General features: G+C 45.4%; 1 protein-coding gene across 5 annotated transcripts in view; it reads left to right on the top strand.

Moving 5' to 3' along the window:
- The window catches only part of LOC138676350 (mucosa-associated lymphoid tissue lymphoma translocation protein 1-like), a 101318-nt gene that overhangs the window by 39820 nt on the left and 40019 nt on the right, over positions 1-21479 (top strand). For all 5 annotated transcript variants that reach the window (XM_069765549.1, XM_069765554.1, XM_069765550.1 and 2 more), the window contains exons 3-5: positions 15840-15958; positions 16914-17067; positions 17197-17375. In XM_069765549.1, the coding sequence (XP_069621650.1) occupies positions 15840-15958; positions 16914-17067; positions 17197-17375 (452 nt within the window). The remainder of the gene's footprint in view (positions 1-15839; positions 15959-16913; positions 17068-17196; positions 17376-21479) is intronic.

Below are 21479 nucleotides of genomic sequence, written 5' to 3'. Positions count from 1 at the left end.
TTGATTTTGTGTAAGCCTGATGAGGACCATGGGTTGTGGGCGCGTTTGCATGTTGAACAATAAATTAATTTACCAGATGGTGATTTAGATATCATCACCTTTAGATCTGCACGTTCATGATTCTACTTGCACAGCATTTAAAAGGTGCATTTTCCATAAAGGCCCTTATTATGCATGATATGAGGTTGTATTGGACCTGGGGGTCCAGTGCAGTGAACCCCAATGGAGACAGTGATAATACTCTGTGTAAAGCATTGTAGAATATAATAGTGCTATATAAGCAAAGCATAATAATACTTGGTCTATTTTTGAGTTTTTTACAATTAAATCTGTTGGCTTCATGTAGCAGAGAATTTTTTTTTGTATTGTGCCCAAAGGACAACATCTCAAGGTGAGAACCTAGAATATTTCTCTGCTAACTAGATAAATGTGTTTTAGAAGTTCTCACACCAGCAAGCCAGCCTTCCTTCCTTCCTTCCTTTTCTTCCTTTCTTCCTTTTCTTCCTTCCTTTCTTTCTCTTTTAAAGAATCAAATGGAGAATGCATGGCAACGTTTAAGCACTGTCCATGCTAAACAGCATTGATTGCTTTTATATCCTCATCTGCCTCTTTAATTTGCTTCTGTAGAGAAGAGAGAGTGGGTTGAAAAAAAGGACACAAGTTTTTTCTGTTTATAAATAATTAGATTTTATTTTGTATTTTAAATACAGAATTAAGGAGACAAAAACAAGGTACGGTAGATATAATTGTATTCATAAAACGTATATTGGGTACATATTGAAGTTAGGAAATAGATCCCAAGGAATATAGGGTGATAATTGGGTGAGGTTACTATTAAGGTGATAATATCAAACATACTACAATATGTTCAAGTATGGCCATATAAAACAAATGATATCTATTCATGTTGAAAGTAATTATATAAGACAAGGTTCAATGCATCAATGCTGCCTATGTATTGGACAACATATAAAGTAGCACTGGTATAATAAGTCATTTATCATGAATATTATCTAAAATCATTTGAAAATGATTATACTCAGAAAAGGTATATTTGACAAGAGTGCATTAATAACAGGTATTTACCCATTGTACACTGCTCAAAAAAATAAAGGGAACACTAAAATCCCACATTCTAGATATCACTGAATTAAATATTCCAGTTGTAAATCTTTATTCATTACAAAGTGGAATGTGTTGAGAACAATAAAACCTAAAAAAACGTATATCACAACTTATATCCCATGGAGGTCTGGAGTTGGAATGATGCTCAAAATCAAAGTGGAAAATCAAATTACAGGCTGATCCAACTTCAGTGGCAATGCCTCAAGACAAGCAAATGATGCTCAGTAGTGTGTGTGGCCCCCACGTGCCTGTATGATCTCTCTACAACGCCTGGGCATGCTCTTGATGAGGCGGCAGATGGTCTCCTGAGGGATCTCCTCCCAGACTTGGACTAAAGCATCCGCCAACTCCTGGACAGTCTGTGGTGCAATGTGACATTGGTGGATGGTGCGAGACGTGATGTCCCAGATGTGTTCAATCGGATTCAGGTCTGGGAAACGGTCGGGCCAGTCCATGGCTTTAATGCCTTCAGCTTGCAGGAACTGCTGACACACTTCAGCCACATGAGGTCTGGCATTGTCCTGCATTAGGAGGAACCCAGGGCCAACCGCACTAGCATATGGTCTCACAAGGGGTCTGAGGATCTCATCTCGGTACCTACTAGCAGTCAGGCTACCTCTGGCGAGCACATGGAGAGCTGTGCGGCCCTCCAAAGAAATGCCACCCCACACTATTACTGACCCACTGCCAAACCGGTCATGCTGAAGGATGTTACAGGCAGCAGTTCGCTCTCCACGGTACCTCCAGACTCTGTCACATCTGTCACATGTGCTCAGTGTGAACCTGCTTTCATCTGTGAAGAGCACATGGCGCCAGTGGCGAATTTGCTAATCCTGGTGTTCTGTGGCAAATGCCAAGCGTCATGCACGGTGTTGGGCTGTGAGCACAACCCCCATCTGTGGACGTTGGGCACTCAGACCATCCTCATGGAGTCGGTTTCGAACCGTTTGTGCAGAAACATGCACATTTGTTGCCTGCTGGAGGTCATTTTGCAGGGTGTTATGAACTGGTGGTTTAGAACCACAAAGGACCTGGTGGTTAAGAGCACACAAAATGACCTGATAGTTACTAATAACATAGGACAAGCTCTGAGACGTGGGAACTCTGCTGACCGCAATCCCTAATCCTATCATACCACACTAGAAGTAGCCGTGGAACGCTCCTGATCAGACCTAGGCGTCTCGACACAGCCTAAGAAACTAGCTAGCCCTGAAGACAGAAAAATAAGCCTACCTTGCCTCAGAGAAATTCCCCAAAGGAAAAGGCAGCCCCCACATATAATGACTGTGAGTAAAGATGAAAATACAAACACAGAGATGAAATAGATTTTAGCAAAGTGAGGCCCGACTTACTGAATAGAACGAGGATAGGAAAGATAGCTTTGCGGTCAGCACAAAAACCTACAAACAACCACGCAGAGGGTGCAAAAAGACCCTCCGCACCGACTAACGGTACGGAGGTGCTCCCTCTGCATCCCAGAGCTTCCAGCAAGCAAGACAAACCAAAATAGCAATCTGGACAGAAAAAATAGCAAACAAAAGAAACACAAGCAGAACTTAGCTTATGCAGGGAAGACAGGCCACAAGAACGATCCAGGAGAGAGCAAGACCAATACTGGAACATTGACTGGAGGCAAGGAACAAAGAACTAGGTGGAGTTAAATAGAGCAGCACCTAACGACTTAACCTCGTCACCTGAGGAAGGAAACTCAGAAGCCGCAGCCCCACTCACATCCACCAGAGGAAGCTCATAGACAGAACCAGCCGAAGTACCACTCATGACCACAGGAGGGAGCTTGACCACAGAATTCACAACAGTACCCCCCCCTTGAGGAGGGGTCACCGAACCCTCACCAGAGCCCCCAGGCCGACCAGGATGAGCCAAATGAAAGGCACGAACCAGATCGGCAGCATGAACATCAGAGGCAAAGACCCAGGAATTATCTTCCTGACCATAACCCTTCCACTTAACCAGGTACTGGAGTTTCCGTCTCGAAATACAAGAATCCAAAATCTTCTCCACCACATACTCCAACTCCCCCTCAACAAAACCGGGGCAGGAGGATCAACGGATGGAACCACAGGTGCCACGTATCTCCGCAACAATGACCTATGGAATACATTATGGATGGAAAAAGAAGCTGGAGGGGTCAAACGAAACGACACAGGATTAAGAACCTCAGAAATCCTATACGGACCAATGAAACGAGGCTTAAACTTAGGAGAGGAAACTTTCATAGGAATATAACGAGACGACAACCAAACCAAATCCCCAACACGAAGTCGGGGACCCACACAGCGCCTGCGGTTAGCGAAACGTTGAGCCTTCTCCTGGGACAATGTCAAATTGTCCACCACATGAGTCCAAATCTGCTGCAACCTATCCACCACAGTATCCACACCAGGACAGTCCGAAGACTCAACCTGCCCTGAGGAGAAACGAGGATGGAAACCAGAATTGCAGAAAAACGGCGAAACCAAAGTAGCCGAGCTGGCCCGATTATTAAGGGCGAACTCAGCCAAAGGCAAAAAGGACACCCAATCATCCTGATCAGCAGAAACAAAGCATCTTAAACATGTTTCCAAGGTCTGATTGGTTCGTTCAGTTTGGCCATTTGTCTGAGGATGGAAAGCCGAGGAAAAAGACAAATCAATGCCCATCCTAGCACAAAAGGCTCGCCAAAACCTCGAAACAAACTGGGAACCTCTGTCAGAAATGATGTTCTCCGGAATGCCATGTGTCATGATCCCAATGGCAGGGGATCACAAAAGGACAAGCACAAAAAACAAAACAAGCTCTAGGGTGATGGAAACTGAGCTGACCGCGATCCTGAACCTAAACACACAACTAGCTGTAGCCGGGGAACGTGCCTACGATGATTCCTAGACGTCTCGCGCCAGCCAAAGGACCAACTTCCCCTATTAGAAGAAACACAGACCTCTCTTGCCTCCAGAAAAACACCCCACAGAAATAGCAGCCCCCCACATGTAATGACGGTGAAATGAGAGGAAAGCACATACGTAGTTATGAAAACAGATTCAGCAAAATGAGGCCCGCTAAAGCTAGATAGCAGAGGATACAAAAGTGAACTGCGCGGTCAGCGAAAAACCCTACAAAAAACCATCCTGAAATTACTTGAACTCATGTGCCAACTCATGGAACATGAGGAGTAATATCAGCCCACTAGAGCAACCAGCAAAAAGGAATCACATATCTGCAAGCTGGACTAAGACAAAAATTAAGCAAAACGTGGAACAGGAAAATCAAAAACTTAGCTTGTCCTGAAGATTACAGAAGCAGGAAGCAGAGGTAACAAGACACACTGATTACATTGATAGCCGGCGAGGAAATGACAAGAAAGCCAGGTTAAATATGAAACTCCCATATCCTGATAGAACAGGTGGACACCAGAGACCGCAGAAAACACAAGTCACCCAGTACCATCTGTAACCACCAGAGGGAGCCCAAAAACAGAATCCACAACAGTACTCCCCCCTTGAGGAGGGGTCACCAAACCCTCACGAGAACCACCAGGGCGACCAGGATGAGCCCTATGAAATGCACGGACCAAATCAGCAGCATGAACATCAGAGGCAACCACCCAAGAATTATCCTCCTGACCATAACCCTTCCACTTGACCAAATATTGGAGTTTCCGTCTGGAAACACGAGAATCCAAGATCTTCTCCACAACATACTCCAATTCTCCCTCCACCAGCACCGGAGCAGGAGGTTCAAGCGAAGGAACAACAGGTACCTCATACTTCCGCAACAACGACCGATGGAACACATTATGAATAGCAAACGATGTCGGGAGATCCAAACGAAACAACACAGGGTTAAGAATTTCCAAGATCCTATAGGGACCGATGAACCGAGGCTTGAACTTAGGAGAAGAGACCTTCATAGGAACAAAACGAGAAGACAACCACACCAAGTCCCCAACACGAAGTCGAGGACCCACGCGGCGACGGCGATTAGCAAACTGCTGAGCCCTCTCCTGGGACAACTTCAAATTGTCCACCACATGACTCCAAATCTGATGCAACCTATCCACCACCATGTCCACTCCAGGACAATCAGAAGGCTCCACCTGACCAGAGGAAAAACGAGGATGAAACCCCAAATTACAAAAGAAAGGAGAAACCAAGGTAGCAGAACTAGCCCGATTATTAAGGGCAAATTCGGCAAGCGGCAAAAAGGTAACCCAGTCATCCTGATCAGCAGAAACAAAACACCTTAAATAAGTTTCCAAGGTCTGATTAGTTCGTTCCGTCTGGCCATTCGTCTGAGGATGGAATGCAGACGAAAAGGACAAATCAATGCCCATCTTAGCACAGAACGTCCGCCAAAATCTAGACACAAACTGGGATCCCCTGTCAGAAACGATGTTCTCCGGAATCCCATGCAAACGAACCACGTTCTGAAAAAACAGAGGGACCAACTCAGAGGAGGAAGGTAACTTAGGCAAGGGTACCAGATGAACCATCTTAGAAAAGCGGTCACACACAACCCAGATGACGGACATTTTTTGAGAGACAGGGAGATCCGAAATAAAGTCCATGGAAATGTGCGTCCAAGGCCTCTTCGGGATAGGCAAAGGTGACAACAATCCACTGGCGCGAGAACAGCAAGGCTTAGCCCGAGCGCAAACTTCACAAGACTGCACAAAAGAACGCACATCCCTCGACAAGGAAGGCCACCAAAAAGACCTGGCCACCAAGTCTCTAGTACCAAATATTCCAGGATGACCTGCCAACGCAGAAGAATGGACCTCGGAGATGACTCTACTGGTCCAATTATCCGGAACAAACAGTCTTTCAGGCGGACAACGATCAGGTTTATCCGCCTGAAACTCCTGCAAAGCACGTCGCAAGTCTGGGGAGACAGCCGACAAAATCACCCCATCCCTAAGGATACCAGTGGGCTCAGAATTTCCAGGGGAGTCAGGCACAAATCTCCTAGAAAGAGCATCCGCCTTCACATTCTTTGAACCTGGCAGGTATGAAACCACAAAATCGAAACGGGAGAAAAACAGTGACCAACGAGCCTGTCTAGGATTCAGACGCTTGGCAGACTCAAGGTAAATCAGATTTTTGTGATCAGTCAAGACCACCACACGATGTCTAGCACCCTCAAGCCAATGACGCCACTCCTCAAATGCCCACTTCATGGCCAAAAGCTCCCGATTACCAACATCATAATTCCGCTCAGTGGGCGAAAACTTTCTAGAAAAGAACGCACATGGCTTCATCACTGAGCAATCGGAGCTTCTCTGCGACAAAACCGCCCCCGCTCCAATCTCGGAAGTATCAACCTCAACCTGAAAAGGAAGCGAAACATCTGGCTGACGCAACACAGGAGCAGAAGAAAACCGGCGCTTAAGTTCCTGAAAGGCCTCCACAGCCGCAGGAGACCAATCAGCAACATCAGCACCCTTCTTAGTCAAATCCGTCAAAGGCTTAACAACACTAGAAAAATTAGTTATGAAACGACGATAAAAATTAGCAAAGCCCAAGAACTTCTGTAGACTCTTAAGAGATGTAGGCTGCGTCCAGTCACAAATAGCCTGAACCTTGACGGGATCCATCTCAATAGTAGAAGGGGAAAAAATATACCCCAAAAAAGAAATCTTCTGGACTCCAAAGAGACACTTTGAACCTTTTACAAACAAAGAATTGGCCCGCAGGACCTGAAACACCTTCCTGACCTGCTGAATATGGGACTCCCAGTCATCAGAAAAAACCAAAACATCATCCAAATACACAATCATAAATTTATCCAGGTATTCACGGAAAATATCGTGCATAAAGGACTGGAAGACAGAAGGAGCATTAGAAAGTCCAAAAGGCATCACCAAATACTCAAAATGGCCCTCAGGCGTATTAAATGCTGTTTTCCACTCATCACCCTGCTTTATCCGCACAAGATTATACGCACCCCAAAGATCAATCTTAGTGAACCATTTAGCCCCCTTAATGCGAGCGAACAAATCAGTCAACAATGGCAAAGGATACTGATATTTGACTAATCTTATTCAAAAGACGGTAATCTATACAAGGCCTCAAGGAACCATCTTTTTTGGCCACGAAAAAAAAACCTGCTCCCAAAGGGGACGAAGATGGACGGATATGTCCCTTTTCCAAGGACTCCTTAACATAATCCCGCATAGCAGTATGCTCTGGCACTGACAGATTGAACAAACGTCCTTTAGGAAATTTACTGCCAGGAATCAAATCTATAGCACAATCGCAATCCCTGTGAGGAGGAAGCGAATTGAGCTTAGGCTCCTCAAAAACATCCCGATAATCAGACAAAAATACAGGAACCTCAGAAGGAGTAGATGAAGCGATAGAAATCGGAGGTGCATCATCATGAACCCCCTGACATCCCCAGCTTAACACAGACATCGTTTTCCAGTCCAAGACTGGGTTATGAGTTTGTAACCATGGCAGACCAAGCACTAAGACATCATGTAAATTATACAGTACCAGGAAGCGAATCACCTCCTGATGAACGGGAGTCATACGCATGGTCACTTGTGTCCAGTACTGAGGTTTGTTCATAGCCAAAGGTGTAGAGTCAATTCCTTTCAAAGGAATAGGGACTTCCAGAGGCTCCAGACTAAACCCACAGCGGTTGGCAAATGACCAATCCATAAGACTCAGGGCAGCGCCTGAATCCACATAGGCATCGACGGAAATGGCTGATAATGAACAAATCAGAGTCACAGACAGAATGAACTTAGACTGTAAAGTACTAATGGCAACAGACTTATCAACCATTTTTGTGCGTTTAGAGCATGCTGATATAACATGAGCTGAATCACCACAATAAAAACACAACCCATTTTTCCGCCTATAGTTTTGCCGTTCACTTCTGGACTGAATTCTATCACATTGCATTGTCTCAGGTGCCTGTTCAGAAGACACCGCCAAATGGTGCACAGGTTTGCGCTCCCGTAAACGCCGATCAATCTGAATAGCCATAGTCATAGACTCATTCAGACCTGTAGGCGCAGGGAACCCCACCATAACATCTTTAATGGCCTTAGAAAGGCCATCTCTGAATCTTGCAGCCAGGGCGCACTCATTCCACTGAGTAAGCACCGACCATTTCCGAAATTTCTGACAATATATTTCTGCTTCATCTTGCCCGAGAGAGAGCCAATAAAGCTTTTTCAGCCTGAATCTCTAGGTTAGGTTCCTCATAGAGCAAACCCAATGCCAGAAAAAACGCATCCACATTGAGCAACGCAGGATCCCCTGGTGCCAATGCAAATGCCCAATTCTGAGGGTCACCCCGCAGGAAAGATATAACAATTTTGACTTGCTGAGCAGGGTCTCCAGAGGAGCGAGATTTCAAAGAAAGAAACAACTTGCAATTGTTCCTAAAATTCAGAAAACTAGATCTATCTCCAGAAAAAAACTCTGGGATAGGAATTCTAGGTTCAGACATAGGAGCATGTACAACAAAATCTTGTATATTTTGAACCTTAGCAGCAAGATTATTCAGGCTGGAAGCCAAACTCTGGACGTCCATGATAAACAGCTGAGGTCAGAGCCATTCAAGGATTAAGAGGAGGTAAGACGCAGCCAGGCTGCAATTAAGGCTAGGCAGCAAACTCTGAGGGGAGGAAAAAAAAAAAAAAAAACTTCCTCAGACTACTTTTCCTCCTACTTCAGCCAATACGATTACCACTTTCGGGCCGGCTATACTGTCATGATCCCAATGGCAGGGGATCACAAAAGGACAAGCACAAAAAACAAAACAAGCTCTAGGGTGATGGAAACTGAGCTGACCGCGATCCTGAACCTAAACACACAACTAGCTGTAGCCGGGGAACGTGCCTACGATGATTCCTAGACGTCTCGCGCCAGCCGAAGGACTAACTTCCCCTATTAGAAGAAACACAGACCTCTCTTGCCTCCAGAGAAACACCCCACAGAAATAGCAGCCCCCCACATGTAATGACGGTGAAATGAGAGGAAAGCACATACGTAGTTATGAAAACAGATTCAGCAAAATGAGGCCCGCTAAAGCTAGATAGCAGAGGATACAAAAGTGAACTGCGCGGTCAGCGAAAAACCCTACAAAAAACCATCCTGAAATTACTTGAACTCATGTGCCAACTCATGGAACATGAGGAGTAATATCAGCCCACTAGAGCAACCAGCAAAAAGGAATCACATATCTGCAAGCTGGACTAAGACAAAAATTAAGCAAAACGTGGAACAGGAAAATCAAAAACTTAGCTTGTCCTGAAGATTACAGAAGCAGGAAGCAGAGGTAACAAGACACACTGATTACATTGATAGCCGGCGAGGAAATGACAAGAAAGCCAGGTTAAATAGGAAACTCCCATATCCTGATAGAACAGGTGGACACCAGAGACCGCAGAAAACACAAGTCACCCAGTACCATCTGTAACCACCAGAGGGAGCCCAAAAACAGAATCCACAACAGCCATGTAAACGAACCACATGCTGGAAAAACAATGGCACCAAATCAGAGGAGGAAGGCAATTTAGACAAGGGTACCAAATGGACCATCTTAGAGAAGCGATCACAAACCACCCAAATGACCGACATCTTTTGAGAGACAGGGAGATCCGAAATAAAATCCATAGAGATATGTGTCCAGGGCCTCTTCGGGACCGGCAAGGGCAAAAGCAACCCACTGGAACGAGAACAGCAGGGCTTAGCCCGAGCACAAATACCACAGGACTGCACAAACGAACGCACATCCCGCGACAGAGACGGCCACCAAAAGGATCTAGCCACCAAGTCTCTGGTACCAAAGATTCCAGGATGACCAGCCAACACCGAACAATGAACCTCAGAGATAACTCTACTCGTCCATTTATCAGGGACAAACAGTTTCTCCGCTGGGCAACGGTCAGGTCTATTAGCCTGAAATTTTTGCAGCACCTGCCGCAAATAAGGGGAGATGGCAGACAAAATTACCCCCTCTTTGAGAATACCCGCCGGCTCAGGCAAACCCGGAGAATCGGGCACAAAACTCCTAGACAGGGCATCCGCCTTCACATTCTTAGAGCCCGGAAGGTACGAAACCACAAAGTCAAAATGGGAGAAAAACAGCGACCAACGAGCCTGTCTAGGATTCAACCGTTTGGCAGACTCGAGATAAGTCAAGTTCTTGTGATCAGTCAAGACCACCACGCGATGCTTAGCTCCTTCAAGCCAATGACGCCACTCCTCGAATGCCCACTTCATGGCCAGCAACTCTCGATTGCCAACATCATAATTACGCTCTGCAGGCGAAAACTTCCTGGAAAAGAAGGCACATGGTTTCATCACCGAGCCATCAGAACTTCTTTGCGACAAAACAGCCCCTGCTCCAATCTCAGAAGCATCAACCTCGACCTGGAATGGGAGCGAAACATCTGGCTGGCACAACACAGGGGCAGAAGAAAAACCACGCTTCAACTCCTGAAAAGCTTCCACAGCAGCAGAAGACCAATTGACCACATCAGCACCCTTCTTGGTTAAATCAGTCAACGGTTTAGCAATACTAGAAAAATTATTGATGAAGCGACGATAAAAATTAGCAAAGCCCAGGAACTTTTGCAGACTCTTCAGAGATGTCGGCTGAGTCCAATCATAAATGGCCTGAACTTTAACAGGGTCCATCTCGATAGTAGAAGGGGAAAAAATGAAACCCAAAAATGAAACCTTCTGAACACCAAAGAGACACTTTGACCCCTTCACAAACAAAGAATTCGCACGCAGGACCTGGAACACCATTCTAACCTGCTTCACGGGAGACTCCCAATCATCCGAGAAGACCAAAATATCATCCAAGTATACAATCAGGAATTTATCCAGATACTCTCGGAAGATGTCATGCATAAAGGACTGAAATACTGATGGAGCATTGGAAAGCCCGAATGGCATAACCAGGTACTCAAAATGGCCCTCGGGCGTATTAAATGCTGTTTTCCATTCATCGCCCTGTTTAATACGCACAAGATTATATGCACCACGAAGATCTATCTTGGTGAACCAACTAGCCCCCTTAATCCGAGCAAACAAATCTGACAGCAGCGGCAAGGGGTACTGAAATTTGACTGTGATTTTATTAAGAAGGCGGTAATCAATACAAGGTCTCAACGAACCATCCTTCTTGGCCACAAAAAAGAACCCTGCTCCCAATGGCGACGACGGGCGAATATGACCCTTCTCCAAGGATTCCATTACATAACTCCACATAGCGGCGTGCTCAGGCACAGACAAATTAAACAGTCGACCTTTAGGAAACTTACTACCAGGAATCAAATCGATAGCACAATCGCAATCCCTATGCGGAGGTAGGGCACTGGATTTGGGCTCATCAAATACATCCCGGTAATCCGACAAGAACTCTGGGACCTCAGAAGGGGTGGATGATGAAATAGACAGAAATGGAACATCACCATGTACCCCCTGACAACCCCAGCTGGACACAGACATAGATTTCCAATCCAATACTGGATTATGGACCTGTAGCCATGGCAACCCCAACACGACCACATCATGCAGATTATGCAACACAAAAAAGCGAATATCCTCCTGATGCGCAGGAGCCATGCACATGGTCAGTTGGGTCCAGTACTGAGGCTTATTCTTGGCAAAAGGCGTAGCATCAATTTCTCTCAATGGAATAGGATACTGCAAGGGCTCCAAGAAAAACCCACAGCGCCTAGCAAACTCCAAGTCCATCAAATTCAGGGCAGCGCCTGAATCCACAAATGCCATGACAGAATAGGACGACAAAGAGCAGATCAAAGTAATGGACAAAAGAAATTTCGACTGTACCGTACCAATGGTGGCAGACCTAGCGAAACGCCTGGTGCGCTTAGGACAATCGGAGATAGCATGAGTGGAATCACCACAGTAAAAACACAGCCCATTCCGACGTCTGTGTTCTTGCCGTTCAGCTCTGGTCAAAGTCCTATCACATTGCATAGGCTCAGGTTTATGCTCAGATAATACCGCCAAATGGTGCACAGTTTTACGCTCACGTAAGCGTCGATCGATCTGAATGGCCAAAGACATAGACTCATTCAGACCAGCAGGCATAGGAAATCCCACCATGACATCCTTAAGGGCTTCAGAGAGACCCTTTCTGAAAATTGCTGCCAGAGCACATTCATTCCATTGAGTGACCACAGACCACTTCCTAAACTTCTGACAATATATCTCTACCTCATCCTGACCCTGACACAGAGCCAGCAAGATTTTCTCTGCCTGATCCACTGAATTAGGTTAATCATATAGCAATCCGAGCGCCAGAAAAAACGCATCAATATCACATAATGCAGGATCTCCTGGCGCAAGGGAAAATGCCCAGTCTTGAGGGTCGCCACGTAATAAAGAAATAATGATCTTTACTTGTTGAACTGGGTCACCAGAGGAGCGGGGTTTCAAAGACAGAAACTGTTTACAATTATTTTTGAAATTCAGAAACTTAGCTCTATCTCCAGAAAATAAATCAGGAATAGGAATTCTAGGTTCTAACATAGAATTCTGAACCACAAAGTCTTGAATATTTTGTACTCTTGCAGTGAGATGCTCCACACAAGAAGACAGATCTTTAATGTCCATCACTACACCTGTGTCCTGAACCACCCAAATGTCTAAGGGAAAAGAAAGACAAAACACAGTGCAGAGAAAAAAAAATGGCCTCAGAACTTCTCTTTTCCCTCTATTGAGAAGCATTAGTACTTTTGGCCTCCAGTACTGTTATGAACTGGTGGTTTAGAACCACAATGGACCTGGTGGTTAAGAGCACACAAAATGACCTGATAGTTACTAATAACATAGGACAAGCTCTGAGACGTGGGAACTCTGCTGACCGCAATCCCTAATCCTATCATACCATACTAGAAGTAGCCGTGGAACGCTCCTGATCAGACCTAGGCATCTCGGCACAGCCTAAGAAACCAGCTAGCCCTGAAGGCAGAAAAATAAGCCTACCTTGCCTCAGAGAAATTCCCCAAAGGAAAAGGCAGCCCCCACATATAATGACTGTGAGTAAAGATGAAAATACAAACACAGAGATTAAATAGATTTTAGCAAAGTGAGGCCCGACTTACTGAATAGACCGAGGATAGGAAAGATAGCTTTGCGGTCAGCACAAAAACCTACAAACAACCACGCAGAGGGCGCAAAAAGACCCTCCGCACCGACTAACGGTACGGAGGTGCTCCCTCTGCGTCCCAGAGCTTCCAGCAAGCAAGACAAACCAAAATAGCAAGCTGGACAGAAAAAATAGCAAACAAAAGAAACACAAGCAGAACTTAGCTTATGCAGGGAAGACAGGCCACAAGAACGATCCAGGAGAGAGCAAGACCAATACTGGAACATTGACTGGAGGCAAGGAACAAAGAACTAGGTGGATTTAAATAGAGCAGCACTTAACGACTTAAAGTCGTCACCTGAGGAAGGAAACTCAGAAGCCGCAGCCCCACTCACATCCACCAGAGGAAACTCATAGACAGAACCAGCCGAAGTACCACTCATGACCACAGGAGGGAGCTTGACCACAGAATTCACAACAGCAGGGCTCTGGCAGTGCTCCTCCTGTTCCACCTGCACAAAGGCTGAGGTAATGGCCCTGCTGCTGGGTTGTTGCCCTCCTACGGTCCCCTCCACATCTCCTGGTGTACTGGCCTGTCTCCTGGTAGCGCCTCCAGCCTCTGGACACTACACTGACAGAGACAGCAAACCTTCTTGCCACAGCTCGCATTGATGTGCCATCCTGGATGAGCTGCACTACCTGAGTCACTTGTGTGGGTTGTAGAGTCCGTCTCATGCCACCACAAGTGTTAAAGCTCAACCAACATTCAAAAGTGACCAAAACGTCAGCCAGAAAGCATTGGTACTGAGATGTGGTCTGCGGTCCCCACCTGCAGAACCACTCCTTTATTGAGTGTGTCTTGATAACTGCCAATAATTTCCATCTGTTGTCTATTCCATTTGCACAACAGAATGTGAAATTAATTGTCAAACAGTGTTGCTTCCTAAGTGGACAGTTTGATTTCACAGAAGTTTGATTTACTTGGAGTTACATTCTGTTGTTTAAAGGGCCACTGTCACCCCCCTGCAGCCGTTATAAACTAAAAGAGCCACCTTGTGCAGCAGTAATGCTGCATTCCAACAAGGTGGCTCTTTTAGTTTTGGGTTCAGGTATTATTAAAATAAAGCGTTTTGAAACTCTGCAGAAATACCTGTCTTTGTCCACGGAGGCGGGTCTGAAGCCTCCTCTGTCAAGTGCCCAACAGCCGTCACTCACATCTTCTGGGGCGATGGTCGCCGCCCCCTGCACGCTGTTTTCTTTTCAAATCCAACGCCGGCACTGTGTAAATATTTGTGGGGCAGGCGCAGTAAGCTCTGGCTGTCTGACGTCACAGCCAGGCTTGCAGACTGTGCCTGTGCTGGCAGTGCGGCCACCCACCTCGGGAATCCCTGCCCCGCAATGTGTTATGCATTATGCACAGTGCGGGGCTAGGATTCCTGGGAATGCGCACTGCATGTCTCAGACTCTCACCCACGTCCCCGCCTTCCAGCCTCTGGCTATTCAGCTGAGCTCATCCTGCCGCCTCCTCCTTCTGCTCATAGCAATCGCCGGGAAAGAAACAACCTACGAAACTTGCCTGCTAGCTGGCTGGAAGGCGGGGGGCGGGGGACGTGGGTGAGAGTTGGATTTGAAAAGAAAACAGCGCGCAGGGGGCGGCGACCATCGCCCCAGAAGATGTGAGTGACGGCTGTTGGGCACTTCACAGAGGAGGCTTCAGACCCGCCTCCGTGGACAAAGACCGGTATTTCTGCAGAGTTTCAAAACGCTTTATTTTAATAATACCTGAACACAAAACTAAAAGAGCCACCTTGTTAGAATGCAGCATTACTGCTGCACAAGGTGGCTCTTTTAGTTTATAACGGCTGCAGGGGGGTGACAGTGGCCCTTTAAGTGTTCCCTTTATTTTTTTTGAGCAGTGTATATGTCCTGCCTGTACCTCGGCCGTGATCCCTAACATGCGTTTCGCTTTTTTTTTCTCGCTTCCTCAGGGGGCTATTTACTGATTTCTATATGTACCCATTATACCTTTTGTGAATACAAATATATGTACCTTGTTTTTGTCTCCTTAATTCTGTACTTATAAATAAAATTAAATCTTTTAGCAATACAGGCTATAGTCCTGCCTATTTTGCATGCTATGTTGAGTCGCTTACATATGGGCAAGGGTGTCAAACTGCATTCAAGATTTCCTTAGCATTGCACAAGGTGCTGGAATCATTCTCTGCAGGTGATTAAATTATCACCTGTGCAATGCAAGGAAATCCTGAAAACATGACCTGTTTGCAGCCCTCGAGGAATGCAGTTTGACACCCCTGCATATGGGTACACTATAACAAGATGTGGAACTAGTACTTTTTCAAAACTGTTTATAAATACGGTAAAGTAACAATTTAGGGGAATGTTACTTAATAAGAAGAATTTTAGTTTGTGGACTCTTAAATTGGTTGGGTTACATTTGCCACATTACTGGCATACGATAATAACTGATTCAATCTATATCTAGTACACAGACATGTCTGAAAGAGATAACACAGTGAAACATTGTCTTATCAATGATATGATATTTTAAGAATGACTGATTTCTAAGATATCGGTAAGTGGAAATAACACAACTTCTGTATTTTTTTGCATAGATATCCGAATCACAGAGCAGCCGGTGTGTGCCTGTGTTCCTTTGGACTTTCCCCTCACCCTGTGCTGCAAGGCCCAGGGTCCTACACTGCTGTATTATCAGTGGTTCATGCAGTCGGAGGTAATTTCAACACATTTGCTTCCATAAGTAGCATACAATGTATATTTATAGAAAGTTAACCTCATGGAACAAGCATGTGTCAAACATACTTCCTTTTTCACTAGCTTATCTGAAACAAAAATAGATTTTCTCCCTTGTGAAAGTGCTACATTCACATTTCAGAATTATGACCATACAAGCAAGACGAGTGGAAGTAAAAATGCAGGTTCCCTTTAACTCTAGGCATAAAAGGTTTCACTGCCTCTCCATCTCACTATTTGTCCATCTTTATATCCTTCTCTCTATTTATATCTATGTATCTGTCTAGCTATGTACCCTGGGTTGCCAACCGTCCAGTCCATAAAAATAGGGGACTTTTTTGACCTGTCCGTTAAAAAAAAAATGTAAGGTGTTAATGATTTTGTTGAGGCTGAAGAAACCTATATAGATTACTATGACTTCAATTATCTTATAGTTTCCAGTGATTGTAGCTGATGTCTTCATACCAGAATTATGGGCTGTAATCAGAATAATTTATTATGGTTTTCCAATGTGTCCATAAAAAAATATTATTTGTCCTTGATTTTTTGCTGTACAGAAAAAAACAAAAAGTCAAGTTGCCAATCCTGTATGTGTCTTTCTAGTTATCTATCGAGCCATAGACATAATCCATTTTAATCTATATCTCCACATTTATATTTTGGATTTTTTTTTTACCAAATTGACTCCCTATAGAGATAACGTTAAGAAATAAAATGTATTATTTTAATTCGGTGATGTACAAAGTTGGCTAACTTTTCTTTATTTTTGCATATTTGTGGCCCAGAAAAGTCTTTACCTGTTAAACTCCTTGGCGACATGAGACAAACTGTCCAAGTGCCAAATGAATAGATATATACAATATAGTATATGTGTAATGAGCCCACAAGGCATGTACAAGGTATATCCCTACTAACATAAGCTCCTTCTTCCCCAGTCCACATGTCAGGAAATCCCAGGGGCGACACGGCCTGATCTGCACATTCATGCCAGGCAAACAAAATTGTACATCTGTCGAATAAATGACAAAAACCACCGCATTTTATTCAGCAACTGGGTGAAGGTGAAAGTCCTGAAGAACATTCCTGCTGGTAAGATAGTGGAAGAGTTCCCGTCAATCCTATGGTCACAGTTATTTCACACATTTATAGGATGCCTGATTTGGGCTTGACAATTTGCAGGGTAAAGTGACTATAGAATTTGTGCTTGTTCTGTTTTAGGAGCCGTTCTTCCTGGCTGGAATGGTGCACCCATTATTGTTACGGAACCAGTCTCTGCACATGTGAAATCCAGTAACGCAGTGCGTCTTTGCTGCTATGCTCTGGGATTCCCTGCCCCAGAATACCAGTGGTATCACAATGGGCTTTGTCTGCCCCATAGAAACGAGAAGGAGATCAAGGTGCGAATTTGAAATTATATATTTCAATGAGAGCAATAAGTTTTAGAGCGTTTGTCCAGCACTTTCATTGAAACTATGAGGTTGAGGAAGTTTACATGATGGACTTTACATCTTCAATGAGATGATCACACAGCATGTAATAAATAGATGGCAAGCCGGAAAATACATTTATTGTGTAACTGATATGTGATAACCCCCGTAAACATGATGTAGATTAGTGGGGTCTGGGTCCTGAATCCCCCCACTGATAGCTTGCAAGCACTCATTTCTGCAGGCAACAGTATACAGACCTATTGAGGTACTATCGATCACGTACACCTCTCTCTTGTTACAATCGAGTGCTGTTGATTGCATAAGTGAGTGCTTCTGAGCAGCCTTTTGAGACACCCCCACCAATCTGCATCATAGAAGTTATAACATATGTAAGAAGATGGAAGTGTTGCCCACATGACCTCTTGATAATATGTGTATTATTATAATGCATTTGAATGTGTGATGTGTTTAGTGACAAATGTTTATTAGTAATAGAGTTGTAGTCTACCCAGCATTAGGGAGTTAATAGGGACAGTAAGGATTCAAATTGGGACTAGTCCAGAGTCGGAGGGGCTGAAGTGAAGGGACAAAGGGAGTTTTCTATTTGGAAGGCATACAAGGCCTAGCATACAGCAAAGGCAGCCCTAAGGTCTGACCAGCCAGCAAAGCCTCATGAAGTGGGTGTCCTTGAAGTAAATGGAGACCAAGACAACAGATAGCATGATCCATTGTAGAGACAAGAAACAGTGATAGGCAAAGTAAGTGATTTATTGGAGATGGGATTTGGGGCAGAAGGTCCCAAGTTTGCAAGCCAGAGAGGTAACGGAACGCCTCAGAGCAGAAAATGAGTGACAATGAGAGTGCGAAAACATGAAAAATAAACTTAAAACTACCAATTTTATTAGATAAATGTAAAATATTTGAAAAAATCATACACAGTAGCTGGGTCCTGAAAGAAATGATCTTTAAATTTATTGCTATAATGTGTGATTTAATCTCCACATATTGATAGAAAGATAAGAAACCTGACAAAAGAATGTCTAATGCTGTTCTTTATATAAGCCTTGATATATATTATTATTATTATTATTATTTATTATTATAGCGCCATTTATTCCATGGCGCTTTACATGTGAGGAGGGGTATACATAATAAAACAAGTACAATAATCTTGAAAAATACAAGTCACAACTGGTACAGGAGGAGAGAGGACCCTGCCCGCGAGGGCTCACAATCTACAAGGGATGGGTGAGGATACAGTAGGTGAGGGTAGAGCTGGCCGTGCAGCGGTTTGGTCAATCGGTGGTTACTGCAGGTTGTAGGCTTGTCGGAAGAGGTGGGTCTTCAGGTTCTTTTTGAAGGTTTCGATGGTAGGCGAGAGTCTGATATGTTGTGGTAGAGCATTCCAGAGTAGGGGGGATGCACGAGAGAAATCTTGTATGCGATTGTGGGAAGAGGAGATAATAGGGGAGTAGAGAAGGAGATCTTGTGAGGATCGGAGGTTGCGTGCAGGAAAGTACCGGGAGACGAGGTCACAGATGTATGGAGGAGACAGGTTGTGGATGGCTTTATATGTCATGGTTAGGCTTTTGTACTGGAGTCTCTGGGTGATGGGGAGCCAGTGCAGGGATTGACAGAGGGGAGAGGCCGGGGAATAGCGGGGGGACAGGTGGATTAGTCGGGCAGCAGAGTTTAGAATAGATTGGAGGGGTGCAAGAGTGTTAGAGGGGAGGCCACAGAGCAGGAGGTTACAGTAGTCAAGGCGGGAGATGATGAGGGCATGGACTAGGGTTTTTGCAGATTCTTGGTTTAGGAATGTGCGGATCCGTGAAATATTTTTGAGTTGGAGGCGGCAGGAAGTGGAAAGGGTTTGGATATGTGGTTTAAAGGAGAGATCAGTGTCAAGGATTACCCCAAGACAGCGGGCTTGTGGGACTGGGGAGAGTGGGCAGCCGTTTACTGTAATGGATAGGTTCGTTGGGGAGATCGCGTGAGATGGGGGAAAGATGATGAATTCTGTTTTGTCCATGTTAAGTTTTAGAAATCTAGTGGAGAAGAAGGATGAAATAGCGGACAGACATTGAGGGATTCTGGTTAGTAGGGAGGTGATATCTGGTCCAGAGATGTAGATCTGTGTGTCGTCAGCATAGAGATGATACTGAAAGCCGTGAGATTCTATGAGCTGTCCCAGGCCAAAGGTGTAGATGGAGAAGAGCAGGGGTCCTAGAACTGAACCTTGCGGGACTCCGACAGATAGGGGGCGAGGTGAGGAGGTGGTGTGTGAGTGGGAGACGCTGAATGTACGGTCAGTTAGGTATGATGAGATCCAGGATAGGGCCAATTCTGTGATGCCAAGGGATGAGAGGGTCTGCAGCAGCAGGGAATGGTCCACTGTGTCAAAGGCAGAGGACAGGTCCAGGAGGAGGAGGACAGAGTAGTGTCGCTTGCTCTTGGCGGTTAATAGGTCATTGGTGACCTTAGTTAGGGCAGTTTCAGTGGAGTGGTGTGACCGGAAGCCTGATTGAAAGCGGTCGAAGAAGGAGCAGGAAGATAGATGGGAGGACAGTTCAATATGGACATGTTGTTCCAGTAGTTTTGAGGCAAAGGGGAGAAGCGATATAGGGCGATAGCTAGATACAGAGGATGGGTCAAGAGAGGGCTTTTTGAGGATAGGTGTGATTGTGGCATGTTTAAAGCTTGAGGGGAAAATGCCAGTTGTTAGTGATAGGTTAAAGAGATGGGTTAGGGTTGGGATGAAGACTGTGGTGAGGTTTGGGATGAAGTGGGATGGGAGTGGGTCAAGTGCACAGGTGGTGAGATGCGATCTTGAGAGTAGAGTGGAGAGTCCGTCTTCTGTAATGGTGGAGAAGTTGGTTTTGGAGGTGGTGGGCTGGGTAGTTGGGAGGAAGGGTTCTGGGGGTTGTTTACTAAAATTGTCTCTGATGTTCTCAATTTTCTGCTTGAAAAATGAGGCGAAGTCTTCAGCTGAGATGAGTGGGGAGGGAGGAGGTGCTGGGGGACGGAGGAGAGAGTTGAAGGTGTTGAATAACTGTTTGGGGTTGTGAGACAGGGAGGATATGAGAGATGAGAAGTAGGTTTGTTTTGCTGTGGCGAGCATGGTTTTGAAAGCAGTGAGGGACTGTTTGAATGCGATGAAGTGCTCGATGGAGTGGGATCTTTTCCATCTGCGCTCAGCAGCTCTGGAAGCTCGCCTCAGTTCTTTTGTCATGCTGGTGTGCCAGGGTTGTCTGTTGATTTTGCGAGCTTTGGTATGTGTGAGAGGGGCAAGAGATTCCAAAGCTGCAGCTATTGTGGTGTTATATAGAGTGGCAGCATCATCCGCATTGTGTAGGGAGCTTATGTCTGTGAGAGGGAGGAGGGATTCAGAGAGTGAGTGAAGATCAAGGTGTTTAAGATTTCTGCGAGGGTGTGAGAGTTTGTGGGGTGGGGGTTGTAGACAAGGAGTGGAAAGGGAAGAGAATGTAAGTAGGTTGTGGTCAGAAAGAGGAAGAGGTGAGTTTGAGAGGTTAGATAGGGAGCAGAGGCGAGTGAGAATGAGGTCCAGTGTGTGACCATCTTTGTGGGTGGCTGTAGAAGACCATTGAGTGAGGCCAAAGGAGGAAGTGAGAGATAGAAGTTTAGTGGCAGCTGAGAGGGAAGTGTCAATGGGGATGTTGAAGTCGCCCATGATGATAGTGGGGATGTCAGCGGCGAGGAAGTGGAGTAGCCAGGTGGTGAAGTGGTCGAAGAAGGTGGTGGCTGGCCCTGGGGGACGGTAGATGACAGCCAGTTGGAGGTTGGAGGGGGAGTAGATGCGCACAGAGTGCACCTCAAAGGAAGGGAGGATAACAGAGGGTGGCAGTGGGATTGGGGTGAAGGAGCAGTTATCTGACAGGAGAAAACCAACTCCTCCGCCATGCTTGCTGCTGGGGCGGGGTGTGTGAGAAAGGTGGAAGCCACCGTAAGAGAGTGCCGCAGGGGAGGCTGTGTCAGAAGGGGTGAGCCAGGTTTCAGTGATGCCGAGGAAGGAGAGTTTGTTATTGATAAAGAGGTCATGGATAAATGGAAGTT

Source organism: Ranitomeya imitator, chromosome 4 (genome assembly GCF_032444005.1).
Source record: "Ranitomeya imitator isolate aRanImi1 chromosome 4, aRanImi1.pri, whole genome shotgun sequence".
In the NCBI taxonomy this organism is placed as follows: domain Eukaryota; kingdom Metazoa; phylum Chordata; class Amphibia; order Anura; family Dendrobatidae; genus Ranitomeya; species Ranitomeya imitator.
This window is presented reverse-complemented; position numbering and strand designations above follow the sequence as displayed.